The 21,454-nt window shown below is 41.9% G+C and overlaps 1 protein-coding gene across 1 annotated transcript in view; it reads right to left on the reverse strand.

Moving 5' to 3' along the window:
• Window positions 1-4,795: 4,795 nt before the first annotated feature.
• Window positions 4,796-21,454, reverse strand: part of MAPK8IP2 (mitogen-activated protein kinase 8 interacting protein 2) — a 76,887-nt gene continuing 60,228 nt past the window's right edge. The window contains exons 8-12 of the mRNA XM_089655311.1: window positions 16,780-16,889; window positions 15,892-16,002; window positions 11,232-11,302; window positions 10,614-10,712; window positions 4,796-7,604 (exon numbers count right to left, since the gene is read on the reverse strand). Of these exons, the coding sequence (XP_089511437.1) occupies window positions 7,532-7,604; window positions 10,614-10,712; window positions 11,232-11,302; window positions 15,892-16,002; window positions 16,780-16,889 (464 nt within the window). The 3' untranslated portion in view covers window positions 4,796-7,531. The remainder of the gene's footprint in view (window positions 7,605-10,613; window positions 10,713-11,231; window positions 11,303-15,891; window positions 16,003-16,779; window positions 16,890-21,454) is intronic.

Genomic DNA, 21,454 nt, shown 5'->3' on the forward strand with positions numbered 1-21,454 from the left:
GCACCCAGTCTGAAATGTAACTGATCTGCCTGGCAGTAGAAACAATCTGATTGGTTGCAATGATCTATAGTACGTTGCGTTATTTGCCACAACAGGTGTTTTCTTCAACTCTTACATGTTTAAGAGAAACACATATGGCTAGGCTTATGTAGAAATGTAAACATTGTCTTCTTTTATATTAACTAGGATTTCCCTTGACAGGGTTTATACATGTCCTCTTTTTAGGTTAACTCAGGGTATATTCACTCACAACACATGCGTTAATGTATGCGTGTTGCATTTCTTTCCTAAAACATTGTAATGCATTGGTGTGTGTTTTACATGCGATGCATTATTGCTCTCTTATACTCTGTTTCAAACTTTTGCATAGAAGTGTTTTGCATTTATGTGCATTTGTATGCAATGCGCTGAAAAAAGTAGTGGCAGTTGTACTTATTTCAGTGCTGGGCAAACACAATGTGAAATGCTGGTGTGAACTGCATTCATAGGGAACCATTTTTTTTTGCCATGCATTGGGAATGCATTTACAAACACACCCCAGTGTATCTGGTGTGAATGCACCCTTAGGCTAGGTTCACATCTATGCAGGTAGCGTTTGATCCGTTTCTGCATTATGTTTTTGCCACGTTTTTGATGCGTTTTGTTTTTTTTTTCCTTTTTAAAAAGCAAAACGCATGAAAAATGTGGCAAAAATGCAAAGCATATAATTGTAGTGCATGTGAAAAATAAATTTACAAAAAAACAATAAATTAAAATATTAAACGTGTGGGTTCGCTTACATTATACACATACCCATATTATGGTGTACCTAAAGTCAATTAATTGTGAAATTTGTGTCGGGCTCCACTAGTAACCAATTAATATTAATTACATGTATTGTTGTCCTTATGTGACCAAATCTCTTAAATAATAATCTTATATATCATAACGTGATTCTCCAAAAAACATATACTAATTTAAAAATTACCGTGAACCATCAATTCATGTGCAATCTTAAAGCAACAAAAATTATATAATTGAAGTTTATAAATTGTGATTAAATTAAATAAAATGTTCATTCAAAACAAAATATATAAAATTAATCAAAAAGTCCACTCCGTGATATTTTCTCATAAAGTGCTCCTTCTCCTATATGTGCTCACCTTATTTTTTGACCAAACCGTTAAGTGAGGTCAAAAACAGCTTGTGTCCCTTTAAATGGACTTGTGGGTGATTTTCAGGCTGTATCCTTATCCTAGATGGATGGATGGACGCAATACATGTTTTTCTGCATTTCCATTGAAGTCTATAGAACCGTAAAATGCAACTTTTTGCATTCAAAAAAGTCCTTGACCCTTTCCAAAAAAATGCACCTGGTGAAAATGCGCAGATGTGAACGTGTCCCATAGGAAATCATGTTAAATGGACTGTACTGACTTTCTGCAAAATGCTGCGGAAACCGCTTAGGTGTGAACCTAGGGTACCCTGTCTAAGGATGATTCTAAGTCCAGTCATTTAAAGGTGAGAGGTCACCTGAAGTCTAAAACTGTTCTTTTGCACACTTGCTTGATGTTAAGCTGACCCGCTCAACAGGAGTCAAGCCAGATGTGACAACTACAATATTCTCTGTCTGATACTATTATGCTTCATTAGTCATTGAAAGAATTTATCACCACGAATTTTGGGAGCTGATAGGTCAGTAACTGTCCTCAGTGGGTCTCTCACCTCTGACCCTTAGCTGAAAAGGCAAACTTTATTCAACCTTATTAAAGGGATAGTTCACCTTCAGTTATGCAGGTAAGGAATGTCTGTGTATAAAAGCAAACTGTTGTAGAGATTACAATGGTTCACTTAGACTCTGTAGCCAATCAGCTTCCATCCTCAGTTTGTTCAATTAAGCTATTGCAATAAAACCTGGCAGCTGATTGGTTTCCATGCGGAAGTGGACCTGCCTTTGCACTCTCCAGATTTAGTAAATAAACCCCTGAGTGCCTCTGACTAAAGCTGACTAATGTTCTTGCTATGGGTGTAGGCCATTTCCTTCCCTAATGAAGTCTTGCTGGAATACTCCCAGGAAGTTCTTAGGATGTTTCTCAGTGAGGCCTGTTCATTACTGCTCATCCCCACCATCACAGAAGTGAGCTTTATCTCTGATTCAGACCCCCTCACATGCTCTATCTCTCCCCTGGTACAGTAGCTTTGAGCTCACCATCTGAGTGCTCATTCCTGTGATGGAGGAGGTGAGCAATAAGATGTAGGCCTCACTTAGCAACGTCCTGGCTTCATGAGGTACATAAATGGCCTACACTTATAGCAAGGGCATTATTCAACTTTAGTCAGAGCTACCCAACTTGTTTTAATCCACAGACACCCCTTACCTGCATAGGCAGTTCTGTGGTGAAGGTGAGTTATCCCTTTACATTCAAATAAAAGTGTAAATTACATCTTTCATAGTTAAAGCTGCAAAAATATAACTAAAAATTACATTTTCAGATTCTTGCATTCACAAAGTCACATAATTGTGGCACTTCAAGTGTTAAAACAGAGTATGCAGGAGTGACCAACTATCATTTACAAGGGCACAATTTAGATTATAACATGGAAGCAATTATTAAATAACTTTTCCTACATTCTACTATTCAATATGTTGCAGCAGCCACTTAGGCTTGGAGCCCACTATTAGAACCTTTGGTAACTCGAATGGTCTGTTTGCCCTGAAGTCCTGGCATCCACCCAGTGCACAAAGCAGCAGATGAACTGACACTTCTGTTATCTTTGCAGCATGGCATCTCCCTCTGGCCGGCTTGCAGTGACATAGGTCACATATGCTCTTTCATTCAAACAGTATGTTGGAATTGCAGCAGGTGACAAATTTAGAAGCATCAGATAGAAGCAAGTTGTGGAAGCCAAGAAATACTTTTGGAACATTACTACTGTTGAATCTTAACCCCTTCACGTCTAAGGGTAAAACAAATCTTAAAGCCTAAGCTAAATTTTGCAACTTTGACATGTGTTAGCAAAACTGTACATATCATCACTACTCTGTGCATCCGGGTGGATTATACCTTGGTTTTTTTTTCACGACAAATTGGGTTTTAATTTGGTGGTAAATGGTAATGGTTATCTTCTGATTTTATTATTATTTTATTAAGGGAAATCTGACCCAAAATAATAATAATTAAAAAAAAAATTTAAATTTAGTTGTATATTTCTTGCTACTACCATAACCTACCACCAAAGAACAACCCAAAATAATGTCTCCTGCTGCTGACGATCGCAGCGGTACAGCATATGTGTATGTTAGTTGTTGTTTGTACTCCTAGTACGGCCCAGAACCAATAGTGTGTATTTTGCTGTTTTTTTTTTCATCCTGCCACTAACTGACACTGATAGTAATTTAAAAATGAAATGCAAAAAAATACTGACCCTGACCCTGACCCTTGACCCTGACCTAAACACTAACCCTGCCACTGACCTAGATCAAACCTTGATCTAGATATTTTTATTTACTTTTTATTAATATTTGTATTTTTTTTTTTTTAAATACTTTTTTTCTCTCTGAAAGGACAGAAAGAGATGCAATGCATTTCTCTCCTCTATTCAGAGAGAGAAAACAAGGGGGCAGGCTTCACAGTGACTGATCACTGTGATATCCAATCAGAGGCTTTCGCAGTGATTATGTGACACAGAATCAGGAATTCTGGGTCCCAATCGTAGAACAGGACCCGGGACTGGCACTGACACCCCGGTCTTTGTACTGGGAGCCTGCGATGTGGCACGCTCCCAGCACAAAGACAGGTAAGCAAATTAATGGCCCCACAGAAAAAAGCCCAGTCCAGTGGGACCACTAATTTGCCTATGCTCGGCCCCAAGATTGTAGCCAAATGGTTACTATCATGTCCCTCTAGGGTAAGTAGCACTTTACAAACATGTTATGTGTGGTATTCTGTGTTGTTGATTTACTAAAACTGGAAAGTGCAAAATCTGGTGCAACTTTGCATAGAAACCAGCTCCCAGGTTTTGTCAAAGCTTAAAGAAGAACTCCATAATTTTTTTTTTCTCCCATGTAGTGGGACTGTGCCCACACTGTATGGGGTAACAGCTCGTTTTGTCTAGGGACACACTGAACCGCTATTTTTACCTGATCCTGCCATCCTCTGGAAAACCTCGCTCCCCCACATCCAGCAGTGGACTGTTCCTGCTGTCCTCACATCCAGAGCCGCTTTATGGGTGTGATGACACCAGGAACAGTCCACTCACAAGACTGTTAGCGTGCAGGGGGGCAGAAACGGTGGGGACTGGTCTTGTGCTTGTTGGATCAGAGGATTAGTTAAGTATATCTCTGCTCTGCAATCCCCTAGACGAAAATGAGCAGTTAACCCTAGCAGTGCAGGCACAGCCCCACTGCATGGGAAAATAAAGTTCCTCTTTAAGTGAACAAGCTGAAGTTAGAAGTTGATTGTCTACTATTTTATTTATTTTTATTTATTTCAGGTACTTATATAGCGCCGTCAAATTTACGCAGCGCTTTTACATACATATATTGTACTTTCACATCAGTCCCTAACCCTCGAGGGGCGTAAAATCTAAGGTACACATCTGCAGCAGATTTTGCACTCTTTATTGTTAATAAATAAACCACTTTGTCATTTTAGAGAGCTAAGCATATACAGCATGTATACTCAGTTGCTGATGAGAGCTTTTCCTTGAGGGAATGACTTGCATATGTGAATATCATGCACATTTGTGTGTATGAACATGATTGCATGTAATGTGCATTTTTACCACTCACTCACAAAACATTAAACACCAGAAATGCAGCTCATTTTTTATTGAATGCTGAAAGGAAAATAAATGAGCCATGACATGAAAAAGATATATCCCATTATCAAGTGCGATTAAATGTCATGCTTTTCCCCTCTGCAGCTGACAAATTCAGTCTTTGGGTTCTAGACAGTGCAGATCCTCAGGATTTCCTAACAAGAACACTGTAGACCTCATTTAAAAAAAAACATCTTCCATAAAAACTGTGTTGCCTACAGCCACCTATCAGATGTTAGCTTTCCAATTGCCACTAACAGTTAAAATCTTGGGTCCTATTTATACAAATTTCAGATTGTTAATTGCTGCTTTTTTGCTCCCTTTTATTTCCTCTTCCAGAATTGACCAGAAGGTTTTCTGATAATCAAGTTTACTACTTTCATTCATTTGTTCGGCACTTGGTAAAGTGGTAAACACCATCACTTCTAATACAAGCCTTTCACTAGTTTGATTCTATTTTGATCCTTTTTTTATAGCTTTTCCCAAAATGTTCCTCTCAACTTTCAAAAGCCACTTTCTTGTAGTGTGCCAGCAAGTAAAACCCGATTTAGTCCCCAACCTGTTTAATAAAGAAAGGTTCGGGATTCCAAAAATAAAAACATTTACACTCACCTAGGTGGATACAGCATTCAATGCTGCATCTGTCCCCGCTTCTTCTAAGATGAGAATTGAGTGATCAAAGACAGCTGATCACTCAGTTTTTCATTGAGAAGACAGCCAGTGGCTGTCAGTCTCCAGCTCTCTGCTCTGTCCCTCCAGCACTCACTGGAATGCGGGGCTGTGAAGGGCTGGGAGTGGCTGGCTCAGGCTCTCAGCAAGCTGAGCTGGCTGCTGGTCCAGGCATCTGGATGGATCTCCACATTAAAGTTGGGATCTTTCCAGAGCCTGGACCGGCTGAGCGACGTCAGCTGACAGCGGGCTTTAGTCCACTGCCGGCTGAAAATGGGTCACAGGAGTGCAGAACTAAGTCCTTTTGGAGGCTTTGATTGGTGACTGTGCATAACCCAGACAGTTCTTATTTTCAGACACCTTTTGTAAGTGAGGCCCTCTTCATTTTATGCTATGTAGATATGTATGTTCTCCTCTGAGTATTTCACATGAGCCGACACTGCAGATAAGGACTCTCTATGCAAGCACTTGACCTAGGACTTCACCTGGTTAGATAAAATGTTCCTTCATCCTACACAAAATACCTCAGCAGGTTAATGATTATTTTACATAAAGAAAATGTTAACTCTCCCTTAACAACAAACCTATTCCATGAATGATTTTCCATGATATTCATGTTATGACTTTATAGGATTTTCCATAGGTAGCATCCACTCGAGCATCACCTGTTGATATAGTGAGGGTATAGTCTCTATGCACCTAGTGTCTACATTATCTTCATGCTGTACAGTCTGAATCTTCATGCCATTAACCCCTTCACTGCAGGTTTGGCATAGAAAGGTCAGTGTCAGAACAACAAGTAGGGTACGACAGGTAGGTTCTGATACACAAATGGGAGGAACAAAGCAGAAAGCTGCTGATCACTAGCATGTGAGAGAGACAGTTATCAAATGCTACGCTGATCATAACTAACGGAAGCTGGGCTCCTCCAAAAAGCTCAATATGCCCTATCTCAAATGACAACTAAAATAATGCTTTTCTCTTCGAATACACCAGCTATCACACACACTTGTAACAGCACAGAATACACTGTAATGGCAGACGCTGTTACTCTCAGCATCATTAACAAGTTTGACAGACATGAGCAAGAAACTGATCATTTGATAAATATTCTTCTACCCAGTCATCAAGAAGAGCTGCCTCTGTCCTCCAGATTATAAAGCCACCAGAGGGCCTTTGGGATGTTGGTTGGCCACACAAGAATGAGACTGAAGTTACATTTACAAGACAACAGAGTTTAGCTATGGGATGCAGAAATGACAAGGATGTACTGTACTGTATGTACTTGCTTTTGTGGGAAAGGGAGACCCGTGGAGTAGATAAAGGAGTCGAGCCTAAACTTATTGCCCAAACCAGTTATCCACGTATCAGAAAATGTAGGAGGGTTAGAGTAATGAGCTGCAGTTTTGTCCAATTGTGTATGTTTAAAAAAGGCACACCTGCACATTACCAGAGAAACTGCCAGGGTGACTGCTAAAGAAGCTCAGTAGAGGTTCATATACATGCTCTCAAGGTGTGCTCTAGAAAGGAAGCCAACATCAAACTCTCTGCTGATCTGCAGCGAGGCATTAGATAAAGTGAAGTGTGCAGCAAGGAATGTGGGTCATTTCAAGTGCTTTGCTGGTCTGGAGTCCAAAAGGGTTAACTCAATGCTCCCCAATTTCTAATATATGAGCTGTTCTGTTTAGACGCCCTGCAGGATCGTCTAAGGAACTTGTTAACCCAACATGCTCTACTGCCTGAAGCAAGAAAGGGATTATTCTGAGAGGCACTGCAAACTTGGTCAAGAATTAATGCAGAGTGCTAGCAAGTTTACAGCAGGTGGGAGAGTAAAGTGAGAAGAAATGGAAGGGCTACAGGAGTTTCTCTGCAGTTTGCTGTAGGAAAGGGGTTAATGTGAGATGCCCTGTACCGATGAAATGGTATAGTTCTGTGGCTGGGGGATGTCAGGGTTCATGCAGGCTCATTGCCTCTGGTGTCCTGGCTGGGTGATGATGACATTGAGACTTGTATATATATTTATACCCCAAGAACCCCACCCTTAATATCTACAACCCCTTGGTTACTCCAAGTAAATATCTTCTGTGGGGCAACTGAATTCCACGTGTTCCTGGTAGAATTCTTGGAAAGCTCGTCTAGAAAGAGAAAAAAGGAAGAGCGGTCATCACAAACATCTCACATTCTGATTGTGCCACTTATCAGACATCTAATAGAAGACACAGGGGTTGATTTACTAAAACCGGAGAATGCAAAATCTGGTGCAGTTCTGCATGCAAACCAATCAGCTTCTAGGTTTTATTGTCAAAGCTTAAATAAGAACGTTATACAATTGTTTTCTCCTATGCAGTGGGGCTGTGCCCACAATGTATGGGTTAGCAGCTCGTTTTGTCTGGGGGTGCATTGAAAGGCTACACTTACCTGATCCTTCCATCCTCTGGAAAACCGTGCTTCCAGGTTTTTTTGTCAAAGCTTAAATGAAAACGTCACCTTTGGAACATGTTACATGTTCCACCTGTTTTTAGTATGGAATATGTAACATGTTCCCACAGCTGCAGCTGTGCCCACTGCACCCCTCCCCGTACTATCTGTCAAATTTGAAAACAGCGCAGGCAAGCGGGACTCTGCCCACACAGCCATGTCATTCATTCACAGACTATCGTGAATTAATGAACTGCAAGACCCGACAGACTTAGCGGCTGTGGGATTGTAGTTTTCAATTAACTGTGGTGCGCCGTGGTAGTTCATTGAAGCTGCCTGTCAGAATATCTGCTTGCTCATACATCCTGTACAGCAAACAGATATTCTGACAGGTCTGCAGGAGACCTGCATGGCATTAGCGCTCTACTGATTGCTGGTGCAATGCTTTCTTTTGGACAAAAATAATAAATGCACATTTTTTTTACCTGCAAAAAAATGTGCATTTATTATTTTTGTCCAAAAGGTGAACTTATCCTTTAAGCTTGAACAAGCTGACGTTAGAGGCTGATTGGCTACAATGCACAGGTGCACCGGATTTTACACTCTCCAGCTTTAGTAAATAAACATTACAGTTTTTAGTCTGGTGTCTCTGAGAGGTTCTATTCGTAAATCTCATAAATAAAACTGCATTTTTATAAATTTGTTTTGTAGTAAATAAGTAGCACCTATTTATAAAGCAGCTTCAGCTGACCACTGTTCAGTTATTACCAATGATAATATGCAAGCAAATGTATATTGTAGAAAAGGAATTACCATTTAAAGTGTTACTAAACCCTGGACCCTGCATTCACTATATCTGGTCTCCCACAGTACACAGAACATGGAAGTGCAATTATTTTAGTAAATTTAAACTGTTACATAGTTAGTCTGGCTGAAGAAAGACAAAAGTCCATCCAGTTCAACCATTAAATACCTTTTCTTATCAGCAGTTAGAGCAATCTTGTGATTTCTATCAGTGTACAGCAGAGCACTTGTTAAAGCTTGTAGGAGGAGTTTTCATTTTGCTCTAGGAGGATGCAGAACCCCTGACCTCTGCCTGAACAGTGCTGATTGTCCTTGTGCTGATCACATGCACTCTCCCAAGAAAAAAAACCTATAGCAATACACACCAAACTGAGACTGTGCAGAGTGACTCCACACGATATGTCTTATCAGGAGATAAGAGAGGAACAGTGAAATAAGGGGAGGATCAGAGAAGTCGGGATCAAACGGCCTTTTTACACAATGCAGGGGATTAACCCCTCAGGTTCCACAGTAAGTATAACAAGCATGCTTTACTGCATATACAGACTGATTTTACTTGTGTGGGTTTAGTAAAACTTTAAAACTTTCATTTTTTCAATTGTTTGCTAAAAATGTATTTTTTGTCTCAAGGCTAATGTAATCTATTTTATTTTTTATTATTTTTAGCAGATCATTTACGGAGAAGGAACTTTTGCCCTTCTTTTCATCAGTCTGTATTTTTCATCATTGTTTCCACTAAACTTTAATATCACATCTCTTATAGTCAGTCATTTCTAAATTCACATTAAATTGTGGAAGAGTCAGGTGAATTAAAATGTATAAATAGGCCCCCTATATGTATACTGGCAGAGGCTCAATCTTATGTAGAGCATTTTTTACATAATGCCAAAATTCAGTGCAACCCATCAACTGTTTATTGTCCCTGTACAGTGGCAAATCAGAATTATTGCTAATGGGCTAGTGTATAATGTCATCTGCAAAAACACATGCTATTATGAAAGCAATGGTAATGGAAAACATGGACATTATTGTGATCAGTCCAAGTATTAGTAAAAATCAATAGTAGTAAATTAGTAGTAAATACTATGGGGGAGATTTAGGGCAGGTTTACACCATGCACGCATCTGAATCAAAATGCACTACATTTGCAGCGGGTGTCAATAAAAACTTAACGACACCCCAAACGCAGTATATTTGTCCACACATGCCCTTCACCGGATCACATAGTACCTTTGTACTGTGACATCCAGTTGCAGTGCATTTTAAAAAGTACTGCATTCACTCATTTGGTGCAGTGTGGTGCGGTGAGATTTCAGCCCATTCAAAATGAATGGGCTAAATTTGCATCGCACAGAACCGCATGTGAAACACATGGGAACGCACTGCACGTTCCTGTGCAATTCAAATGCAGGCATGCTGTGAACTAGCCCTTACTAAAACGGGTGCAATCAGAATGTGGTGCAGTTGTGTATGGTTGTCAATCAGCTTCTAACTTCAGCTTGTTCAATTAAGCTTTGGCAATAAGCCCCCATACACAACAGTGCAAATGATTTGGAGGTTCCAAATTGCGTGATAATTGTCGGCAATAGAACCATTCGAATCAGTGCGACTCCGGTGGATTCTGAAAATAGTTCCTGCACTATTTTCTGCAATTTCAGGTCCAACTTGCATTGACATCTGTGCATGAAGTTGCACAGATGTCAGGCAAGCCGCATATGAAATCGCACTGGGTCCATAGCTGTGAAATTGCACTACTTCAATTCAAGTAGCACTATTTTAATGTTGCAATTCGGTGTGAACTGGGGCTAAAACCTGGAAACTGATAGATTTCTATGCAGAGTTGCACTAGATTTTGCACTCTCCAGTTTAAGTGAATAACCTCCTATGTGTTTACTCAATCTGTCATTCTGTATTAAACTCACCCCACACATTCAGCTACACGTCGCATTGAATCCTGGGAAACAAAGACATGGCACGCGAATCGATTGAGGACAGGATGTTTTGTGATGAAGCCAAAATAGCTGTAGCAGCAAATAAAAACAGATTTAAAATATGTAAATGCTAAATGAACTGCAATTATCTTCATAATATTCTGCTCACTAAAAGTAAAAAAAATTATTTTAAACCTGACCAGAACCTAAAAACCAAGATATAATTAACCAAAATAAAAGTAACAACATGAGAGAAAAACTCCCCTTGAACCAGGGGCAGACTGACAACTCATGGGGCCCCCGGGCAACAGGGGATCATGGGGCCCCTGTGTCCTTGCCCAAACTCAAAAAAAGCGTATGAAAAAGGTACCAGGGGCATCTTATGGGGCCCCCTACTGACCCCGGGCCCTCGGGCAGTGCCTGAGTTTCCAAATGGTCAGTCCGCACCTGCCTTGAACTTTCCTTTTGTTATGACTGTTTGCCTTTTAGTTATTTTATTTGTCAGAACAAAAATACTGGCCATGCTTTTGCCTATAGATTACATTTGCGCAAATCTAATCTGCTAAAAGGTGCACATATCCCAGTTCCTAAAACCATTTCATTTCTTACCAGCTGTTACGTGGATGACAACCACAAAAGGAAATATTCTTCATCTGGAAGAAATGACTGCAGCGTTCATCCTGCAGAACAACAAATCAGAATGATATTATAAGACAGCGGATCTCGACCATCACTTGGACAGTAACTATGTTCATGGAACTGCAAGCACTGGAAATAACACCTAGTCCCTTCATTTCCACTGAAAATAATCTCTGCAATAGTTTGTATCTTTCAGCTGGTTCTAAAAGTGTTCAATTATCTACATTGGGGTCAGTACAGTAAAGCATAATGTATGTGGAATTTTCAATACCACACTACTATTTTTCCAATTAAAAATGGTGTTAGAAATTCAGTTTTAATGCACAGATCATCTGGATTTACTACAATGATTGATTTATATGTAAAAAGTGGAAGTGGAGATGAAATTACATTTTAGGAAAAAAAATGAGAAATAACCTTGCATTTGTTGTAAATATTACATGCAAAACAAATGTCAGGAGTTTGTATCACGCTTGTATAGAACAATATAGTATTGAGTTTACTTCATGCACTCATCTTTCCAATACTAAAGTGACCCAGTCAAGAATATTGCCTTCACATGCGTCCCCTTGCCGCTTGACACAATCATAGCACTATACATCTGCAGTAAGTGACATTTCCAGTCACTGATAATATACTGACTGTGTTCTTTATCTACCTGCAAAACCTTTCGTTTGTTTGCCATGGATGAGGGTGATACCCTGAATGGTCACCTGCGGCAATACCCCATGTAGCCAAGTGTGCAATGCATATTTACTATATAATCGTATTGTAATATTAAAACGGCTGATGTCATAACTGAGCACATGTGCAGCACTATGGAAACTTCAGGTCAAACAGAGGCTAAAATGGCAACTTCTGTGGCTCTATAGGGTAAGAGGATTTAGTTCTGCTTTAAGGCTGATCTACTTTGCTTAGTTTGTTTGGGCCAGCTTGGCCCAAACAAACTATGTCCCTCTCTAACCTGTGAGGCCACTGCATGTGCAGTATAAGCTGTATGTAGCTGCGGCTACTTACAGCATACCACATTGTGTTCAGGGTTCAAGCAGAGACTTCCAGTCTCAAACCCACAACACAGTAGAGTCTATCACAATCGTGCTCAGCCATTGAAACGATGTATTCTATCAATGAATACAAAGCTTCCTCTGATTGGCTGAGTCAGAGAGGCAGGCTGATGATGTCACAACTTCTGGCTCAGACAATCAGAGGAAGCTTTGTCTTCATTGATAGACTACATTGCTTTCTCTGAATGGCTGAGCACCGCTGTGATAGACTCTACTGTGTTCTGGGTATGAGACTGGAAATCTTGGTTTGCATACGGAACCGCAGCTACATACAGTTTATAGCACACATCCAGCGGCCTCACAGGTTAGTGAGGGACATAGTTAGTTTGGGCCAAGCTGGCCCAAATGAACTATGTGAAGTACCGTATTTTTCGCTCCATAAGACGCACTTTTTTCCCCCCAAAAACGGGGGGGAAATGTCAGTGCGTCTTATAAAGCGAATATAAAGCGGCTGGTCCAGTATTTCCGCCGCCACCATGTCAGAATACCGGGCCAGCCGCTCAGCTGTTCTCTGCAGCAGGAACTCACCTGTTCCTTGGTCCAGCGCTGTAGTCTTCCCGTGCCGGCTTCTTCCCGCCCCGGCATCTGTGACAGCCGGGAGCCCACTGCGCATGCGCGAGAAGCGCTGCTCTTTGTGAATGGTCCGGTGTCTTCTGGGACACATGACAGGTCCCAAAAGACGCTGGGCTATTCACAAAGCGCAGCACTTCTCGCGCATGCGCAGTGGGCACCAAGCTGTCAAAGTCGGGTTCCCACAGTATAGGAAGAACTCCGCGGAAGTGGGAGCGGGTACCTGTCAAATTCAGGTACCCGATCCCCCTCCCTCCCTAAAGGTCCGCTGGTCATGCCCTGCACTGTCTGCAGTCTCTGGTCATCCCCTGTACTGTCCGCAGTCTCTGTTCATCCCCTGTACTGTCCGCAGTGTCTGGTCATCCCCTGTACTGTGTCCGCAGTCTCTGGTCATCTCCTGTACTGTGTCCGCAGTCTCTGGTCATCCCCTGTACTGTGTCCGCAGTCTCTGGTCATCCCCTGTACTGTGTCCGCAGTCTCTGGTCATCTCCTGTACTGTGTCCGCAGTCTCTGGTCATCTCCTGTACTGTGTCCGCAGTCTCTGGTCATCCCCTGTACTGTGTCAGCAGTCTCTGGTTATCTCCTGTACTGTGTCCGCAGTCTCTGGTCATCTCCTGTACTGTGTCTGCAGTCTCTGGTCATCTCCTGTACTGTGTCCACAGTCTCTGGTCCATCTCCTGTACTATGTCCGCAGTCTCTGGTCATCTCCTGTAATATGTCTGCAGTCTCTGGTCATCCCCTGTACTGTGTCCGCAGTCTCCGGTCATCTCCTGTACTATGTCTGCAGTCTCTGGTCCATCTCCTATACTGTGTCCACAGTCTCTGGTCATCTCCTGTACTGTGTCCGCAGTCTCTGGTCATCTCTAGTACTGTCCGCAGTCTCTGGTCATCTCCTGTACTGGCCGCAGTCTCTGGTCATCTCCTGTACTGTCCGCAGTCTCTTGTCATCCCCTGTACTGTCCGCAGTCTCTGGTCATCCCCTGTAGTGTGTCCGCAGTCTCTGGTCATCTCCTGTACTATGTCCGCAGTCTCTGGTCATCTCCTGTAGTGTGTCTGCAGTCTCTGGTCATCCCCTGTACTGTGTCCGCAGTCTCCGGTCATCTCCTGTACTATGTCCGCAGTCTCTGGTCCATCTCCTATACTGTGTCCACAGTCTCTGGTCATCTCCTGTACTGTGTCCGCAGTCTCTGGTCATCTCTAGTACTGTCCGCAGTCTCTGGTCATCTCCTGTACTGGCCGCAGTCTCTGGTCATCTCCTGTACTGTCCGCAGTCTCTTGTCATCCCCTGTACTGTCTGCAGTCTCTGGTCATCCCCTGTACTGTCCGCAGTCTCTGGTCATCTCCTGTACTGTCCGCAGTCTCTTGTCATCCCCTGTACTGTCCGCAGTCTCTGGTCATCCCCTGTACTGTCCGCAGTCTCTGGTCATCCCCTGTACTGTCCGCAGTCTCTGGTCATCCCTTGTAGTGTGTCCGCAGTCTCTGGTCATCTCCTGTACTATGTCCGCAGTCTCTGGTCATCTCCTGTAGTGTGTCTGCAGTCTCTGGTCATCTCCTGTACTGTGTCCGCAGTCTCTGGTCATCTCCTGTACTGTGTCCGCAGTCTCTGGTCATCTCCTGTACTGTGTCCGCAGTCTTTGGTCAACCCCTGTACTGTCTGCAGTCTCTGGTCATCCCCTGTACTGTGTCCACAGTCTCTGGTCCATCTCCTGTACTGTGTCCGCAGTCTCCGGTCATCTCCTGTACTATGTCTGCAGTCTCTGGTCCATCTCCTATACTGTGTCCACAGTCTCTGGTCATCTCCTGTACTATGTCCGCAGTCTCTGGTCATCTCCTGTAGTATGTCCGCAGTCTCTGGTCCATCTCCTGTACTGTGTCCGCAGTCTCTGGTCATCTCCTGTACTATGTCCGCAGTCTCTGGTCATCTCCTGTACTATGTCCGCAGTCTCTGGTCATCTCCTGTACTATGTCCGCAGTCTCTGGTCATCTCCTGTACTATGTCCGAAGTCTCTGGTCATCTCCTGTACTATGTCCGCAGTCTCTGGTCATCTCCTGTACTATGTCCGCAGTCTCTGGTCATCTCCTGTACTATGTCCGCAGTCTCTGGTCATCTCCTGTACTATGTCCGCAGTCTCTGGTCCATCTCCTGTACTATGTCCGCAGTCTCTGGTCCATCTCCTGTACTATGTCCGCAGTCTCTGGTCATCTCCTGTACTATGTTCGCAGTCTCTGGTCCTTCTCCTGTACTGTGTCCGCAGTCTTTGGTCATCTCTTGTACTGTCTGCAGTCTCTGGTCATCTCCTGTACTGTGTCCGCAGTGTCTGGTCACTTCCTGTATTATGTCTGCAGTCCATTGGTTCAGAATATTTTTCTTCTTGTTTTTCTCCTCTAAAACCTAGTCAGGTGCGTCTCATGGAGCGAAAAACACGGTATATGAAAAGAAGATCAGATTTCATTATTGTTCTATGATCTGGCAATTTGTGCTAAAACTGGCCATACATGGATCGAAATTTGGCCAGTTTAGCAGGGATCAGCCAAATTTTGATCCAAGTATAAAGGGCAGGGTGGTTGTACAGAAGTCGATCTACGAATTAACTTTTTATTACTACGACTGCCCTGTCTGATTTTTGCCCCTCAATCAGTGCTCCTGGCTAAAGCCAGCAGCACTGAATAGTGTATTCAGAATACAAAGGGAAAGGATCAAGTAATTTTTTTTTTATTGTTCAACTTGCTCATTGACCAAAAAAAATTAATAATCTTTGGGCTACTTAAGCCATTTAATGTGTACCATGGTGGCCTTCCACACAGCAGAAGTTTTTATGAGATGATGTGTCTTTTGGCCCATTTATGTACTGCTCAGAAAATATGCAAATTCCAAGGATTGGAAGCAATGAGAAAATAAGGTTTCTATATTCCTAACATCAAGTCAATATTTACGTAACTTAAATATCTGAATATTAAAGTTGTTTAACATGTAAAAAAAATATATTTTTTTTTACCTCTGGCCTGTCATTTCCTCTTAGAATGAGTTTTACACCACGCAGGGAAATCTCCAATTCACAGCTGGCTGGCGGTCGCAGATGAACTGTCAGCTTCCTTGCAGTTGCAATCTGATTGTACAATAAGAAATAGCACACAGCAGTTCATTACAGTTGCTAACATTTTAAACCTGAGCAATCACTTCATACAGTGGAAGCAGGTATTAAGGGTTAGGTTCACCTTCATGGAAAATATAATAAATACACATGTACGTGCATTTATTTTTTTCACAGGAGCCCGCAGAGCATTACACCTGTGATCAGTGGGTCAGGCTCCTGCAGACACGTCCTCCAGCTTTCTTGCCCATTACCTCTGTACAGGTTTTATGTTTGAAAGCTGGAGGACGTGTCAGTGAACTACAAGAGCGCTCTACAAGCCATCTGCCGCGGTGGCAGATGAAACTTTTACTGATTCCTGTGAACGAATAACATGGCTGTGCAGGCACAGCCCTGCACAGCCACGTTAGTTTTAAAATGTGACAGCAGTTACAGGGGAGGTAGTTAGGGGTAGAGGGGGGCAGGAGCTGGAACATGTTACATATTACACTCTAAATATGGGTGTAACATGTTCTGAAAGGTGAACCTTTTAATCAATAATCAGCCTCTGAGTTCACTCAGTCCCAGCACCATCATGCAGTATACTTTGCTGTCATCTGTTTGAAGTCAGTCCATAGATTACATTCTGGAGTATTAGTAGTACAAGTACAAGCCACATAAATTAAGGCTTCCATAATGAACATAATTCATCTTAAAAAGTAATAGTTTTATCCTGTTTTAAAAATAAGGAGCTCAGATTCATCCTATATTTAAGATAGTCTTAAAGATGCTTTTAGTATAAAAGGGTCTTACCTTCTGCATAGCTGCACATAAGATTCCATTGCCTTGATGATGTGGAACCTCCACTGAACCCAAAAACTGCACATCAAACATCTGGACCCAGGGAGAATTTCCTTTGAGAACTGCAAAGTAATTAAATACGTTTGTTTATTGTTTATAACTTTCTGGCATTAAAGAAAACCAAGAAAAAGGAAAAAGGATGCCTCCCTATGAAGATGCTATTTGCATGGCTGTGTCTGGCTTCAATACTTTCCTGATTTGCTTTTTTGTTCTAGGTCAATGACTCACAAAGCACTTAATACACCTATACAGCAATAACAGCCACCGTATTTCTCTCAATACAGGTTTCCTTTAACAGTTTTAAAAAAGCAGCTATGCTTAAGCATTTGCTTATTAAACAAAAAAAATTGCATTTTAGGTAAACTTGCTACCAATAAAAGTAAATTTGCACAAGAGACTTCTCCAAAGACATGCAAGAGCTGCATACGTTGTTGTTCCCCATTTTGTGAATACAGAAGAAGAAATTATCACCTCTGGTCCTTGTTCTCTTTCTTCTGCCATCATAAGTACTACATAAATGATTTATGTGTACTATGTTTGTATGAAAAATAGAATTTATGTACACACCATAAAAGCCTTTTCTTGGTGTCCATTGAGGGACACAATAAGTCTTTCACCTTTGATTTATACTGCTGCCTACATAAGGAATGGACACCACCAAACAAAAAAGCTGTAGGCCAGCAAATGATAACCTCTACTAATTCTTGCATATCTCAGTTTTATATCAAGCAGCACCAAGAACATGATAAAAACCCAGAGGGGTGGGACCTGTGTCTCTCAATCGACTCCAAAAAAAAGCAAAAATTCTATTTTCTCTCTTTTCTAATGAGGGACACACAATGATTTTCACCTTTAGGAACTCCAAAAGAAGTTCAGCTGAGGAGTGGGCAACACAACAAAAAATACTAACAGAGCCATAAAAACAACTGAGAACTAAGGACTGCCTGCACCTACAAAAGTGGCCTTAAAGACTTTATGTTGAAAAATGGCATTAGATGAGGCCTCAATATCCACCTGATAGAATTAGAGAATGTTTGAACAGAAAACCAGGTAGTCTTTCAAATCTGGGAAACATAACCTTGATGAAAAGCCCAAGAAACACTCACTGATCTAGAAGAATTTCCCTTGACAGAAAAGATTGTAACCTGATCATCAAGACTATAAGCTTGGATGATGGTCTGTTTAAGCCACCAAGAGAGGATGGAATGAGAAGCCAGTGACTGAGATATAAACTCTCAAAGTTCAAACCTTTTCAGACAATGGAGTGAAATTTCCTTGGGGTGAACTTCAGCAGGACAGAGGAACAGAACAATGTCCTGGTTGAATTGAAAGGCAGACTACCTTAGGTAAGAAGGAAGTCCTAGGCCTCAACATCACCTTGTCCCTATGTAAAACCAAAAAGGTTTCCTTACAGGATAAGACCACCAGTTCAGACACTCCTCTTGGAGAGGTAATATCTGTGAGAAATACCATCTTGTTGGTGAGAGTAGACGTAAGCTCCACAGGGTTTGAAACATCTAATAGGGAAACACATTTTTTGAAGTGCAGAGAGAGATCCATATTCAGATCCCATGGAGTCACATGGGAATGAAAAGGGGAAACTACATGGGAGACTCCCTGTATAAAGGTTCTAATCAAGAAGTGAGAGGCCAATGGTATCTGAAGCAAGACAGCAAGAGCATAAACCTGATCTTTTACAGTATGTAGAGCTAAACACTGGTCCAGGCCCAGCTATAGGAAGGAGAGGGGCTTATCAGATCATAGTACCACATCTGCTTGAACCAGCTTGGAGCAATGAAAATCACTAGAACACCCTCCATCTTGATTCTACAAAAGTAACAAGGTAGACATTTTAGGGGAGGGAAAGGCATAGATCAGGGTGTACTGATCCACAGAGCCACCAGAACATCCACGAACAAATACCTGTACCTGGATACAAACCTATGCAGTCTGTTGTTTAACCTGAAGGACAGTAAGCCTGCTTCTGGCATCCCCCACATGTGACACAGGTCCTGAAACACCTCCAGGTGTAGGGACCACTTCCCGGGTCAGATGCTGCTGACTGAGGAAGTCTGCCTTGCAACTGACCACACCTGGGATGTAAATGTCAGAGAAGGCTAGATAATGAAGTTCTGTCCAGGACAGGATCTGCTCTACCTCTAGTGCCATGGCAAAATGTTTGGTCCCTCCATGATTATTGGTGTACACCACTGTTGTGACTGACTAGATGACTTTAGAGCAGGATGGTCCAACACTGCAGAGACAGCCAAGTAGCCAGGATGATGATTGGGAGACCAGATTCATCAGATGACTACACACCAGATTCATCAGATGACTACACTAAAACGATTCCCAGAACACCTCCTCAGCCTAACAGGCTGGCATCTGTTGGTAGGATCTTTCAGAAGACAGGAAGAAAGAACCTCCCTATATCCAGAGCCGGATTTCTGAACCACCAAACAAGAGACCACCAGGTCCTCTATGTCAAACAAATTGGTCTGTCTGGGGACTGGACTAGAATGGCAATGTTGAGGTCTGGAGATAAACTGGGCAAATAGGACTACTTCAAAAGAGGTTGCCATCAGACTTTGGATCCTCATGCAAAAGCTGAGAGTGGGACAAGTACAAACCTGGGAGAGTATGAATTTTCTCCTGAAGGAAAAACACTCCTGGCCTGAGCTAGGGTTAGACCCAAATACTCCAACAATGGGTTGATTCTAGTGATCATTTCTGAAGGTTCAGGATCTATGTGAACTGTTGTAATGTCTGAATGGTCAGGGCTACATTATCCTAGAGAGCCTTCTCTGACTGTTCCCCTAACAGGAGGTCATCTAAGTATCTCACAGTGGGGTTGCCACTAGAGTGTAGTAGAATTACTATTGTGGTCAGCACTTTGGTGAACACCTGCGGCGTAGACAAGATTCCAAATAAAAAGGACCACAAACTGAAACTGCAAGGAACCCACAGCAAAGTCTGAAAATAGCACTGGTAGAAGCAACAGGCTAATTATCAAATTTCAGAGTGGTGAGCACTGCATTGATAAGAGCTGAAACTGCTTCTTTTAATTTGGGAGTTATAGCAGTAGACTCTGACTTCTCAGAAGCAGGCTCAGCAGCCAAAGACTGGAATGATCCAAAGTAAGAGTCCATGCACACTAGGGGCAGAAAAAATATCAGAACCTCTGGCAGAAAAAGCTGCATAAAAATGCCCTTTGTGATGTTTTTTTTATCTTCCTGAAAACACTCCTCTGCAAATATGCCTCTAAATGCCCCAATGTGCATGGGCATATAGGTTAACAGAGTTGCTTATACAGGCTGAAGAAAAAAAAACACAATTGCCTGTATAAGCAGCAATTTTTATGCCCAGTGTGCATGGATACAAAACGTGCTAAGGCCATGGGTAAATCAGTCAGGAAGTCTGTAGGAGAAGGTACAGGAGCTTGCTTGTGGCCTCTGACATTAGTCAGTAAATAACTGGGTGACTTGGCTCAAAAAGTCTTGCATGACAATAGTAAAAACCTCAGCAGTGAGGACAAAGAATCCGGCAACACTTGAGAGAGCAAAAGTAAACTCTGAAGGTGGGACAGACTCTGCTATATGAGGTTAACATTATTCCAGGCTGCAAATGTCAGCTGCATTAGAGGGTGTGCAGCAATCTAAGTAAATGAGATAGTTCCTAGTGCTTGGCCTGACTGGCCTACTCACAAAATAAGTCTTCAGAGAAAAGGCAACTGTGCTGAGGCAACTGCAGAAGGTTCTGGACCTGGAAAGCACACTGTGGCAAACCTTTACCAGCAAGGAGCCTGGAAAGCACCCTACATGGAACACAGTGCCCCAGGCTACTTCCACATTATCCCAATCTAGTCCAACAGGGTCCAGACACGGCACTCCAAAAATCAAGCTGAGGATGGCCACACCAGATAGCAGCAAATGAAGAATCCAGTTTTAAAAGTGATGTAGAGAAGCATCTTAAAAAAAGGGAAAAAAATAGAAAAAAATGTGCTAGAAAAAATAGATCAGTCATTCCCACAGCAGAGCTGAAGAAAAAAAGTCCATCCTCCTAGGACATTGCAGCAGTATAACATAAAGGTGAAAGACTTCCTGTGACCCTCAATGAACAAAAAAGATATGGATTTTAAGGTGAAGTATAATATAATGTTGTACATTTTAATGAAAACAAATTGGAGCTGATTTACTAAAGGAGTAGAGACTTTGATTGGCAAAGTCACAAATCAGTTAGGTTAGCAAATAAGATGAAACTATTCTCAAGCAAAAATCCTGTTTTTTTTTAATGGTTTACATTATTCATGCTTGGGTATTTAAAGTGAACACATTTTCAGCTGCATATTCATTTCCACTGTTTATATTTTTCTGTTAAAGGTCTTATAAAATAGTGATTCTGTACAGCCAGCAGCAGGCTCTGGAAATAATTATGAATAATGAAAGCATTTAAAGAGAACAATTTATTGAAAAGTCAGATTGAATCAATAGGTTATGATTTGATCGGCTTTACCATAATGTGGGTCTTTCCTGTCATTTCAAACTGCAGAGGAACAAAGAGGATCAGTAAGACAAAGGCATTGTGTGTAGTGCTACCAAGCAGGAAACAGAGCCTGTATATGTAATGG

Source organism: Staurois parvus, unplaced genomic scaffold (genome assembly GCF_062004578.1).
Source record: "Staurois parvus isolate SC_StPar_1 unplaced genomic scaffold, SC_StPar_1.0 ptg000832l, whole genome shotgun sequence".
Classification (NCBI taxonomy): Eukaryota; Metazoa; Chordata; class Amphibia; order Anura; family Ranidae; genus Staurois; species Staurois parvus.